Genomic DNA, 1,060 nt, shown 5'->3' with positions numbered 1-1,060 from the left:
ATAGATCCCAAGCTGAATATATAGTCAGAGGACATGCAAATAGGGCCCTCCCTCTGCTGATTAAAACAGCCGAACCCTGAATCTGCAGCTGGGAGAGGAGCCTCAGCCCCAGGATTTCCAGGTGTTCCAATCAGTATCAGGACAGAACACAGAGAGCTCACCATGGAGTCTGTGCTCGGCTGGGTTTTCCTTGTTACTCTTTTAAAAGGTAACTCATGGTGAACAAGAGTCATGGAGTATGTGAGTGGATCTGAGGGAGACAAACAGGGGGTGTGTGACAGTTTCCTGACCAGGATGTCTTGTGTCTGCAGGTGTCCAGTGTGAGGTGCAGCTGGTGGAGTCTGGCGGAGACCTGGTGAAGCCTGGGGGGTCCCTGAGACTCTCCTGTGCAGCCTCTGGATTCACCTTCAGTAGCTATGGCATGAGCTGGGTCCGGCAGGCTCCAGGGAAGGGGCTGCAGTGTGTCGCATACATTAGCAGTAGTGGTGGTAGCACATACTACGCAGACTCCGTGAAGGGCCGATTCACCATCTCCAGAGACAACGGCAAGAACACGCTGTACCTGCAGATGAACAGCCTGAGAGTCGACGACACGGCCGTGTATTACTGTGCAAGTGACACAGTGAGGGGACATCAGTGTGAGCCCAGACACAAACCTCACTGCAGAAGGGGATCTGGACCAGCAGGGGGAGCACACTAGTCACCAATTCTGTCCTTAAACCCCAGGAGCAGCTGCAGATGGAAGTTGTGGGCAGGTTTCCTGTCACGATCTGGGGCTTCCTCTCCATAGAGCAGTTGCCCCCAGGGACCCTCTCTGCACACATGATTCTGTGCTCACCTCTTCACTCTCTGACTTAGAAAATTTTTCTAATGGGAAAGCAGATAGGGTAAAAACCACAAAAAACAGAATCACTCAGAATGTGTATTCTTTTCCCTAAATACCAATGAATTACAAATATCCTGATGCTCATCAGTTGAACCTTCACAGGAATCCCAGCTGCACTCAGTGTGCATCACAGGACCTCCCAGCTCAATGTGCAAGCTTGCTAGAGCAGCATTA

At 51.3% G+C, this 1,060-nt stretch overlaps 1 gene segment (V, D, J or C); it reads left to right on the top strand.

The window, feature by feature from the left end:
- The first annotated feature begins 51 nt into the window (after positions 1-51).
- LOC117798759 lies at positions 52-715 on the top strand. The segment is given in 2 exon segments: positions 52-208; positions 312-715. Coding segments are annotated over 2 exon segments (435 nt in total).
- The last annotated feature ends 345 nt before the right edge of the window (positions 716-1,060 follow it).

Source organism: Ailuropoda melanoleuca, unplaced genomic scaffold, assembly GCF_002007445.2.
Source record: "Ailuropoda melanoleuca isolate Jingjing unplaced genomic scaffold, ASM200744v2 unplaced-scaffold3388, whole genome shotgun sequence".
In the NCBI taxonomy this organism is placed as follows: domain Eukaryota; kingdom Metazoa; phylum Chordata; class Mammalia; order Carnivora; family Ursidae; genus Ailuropoda; species Ailuropoda melanoleuca.
This window is presented reverse-complemented; position numbering and strand designations above follow the sequence as displayed.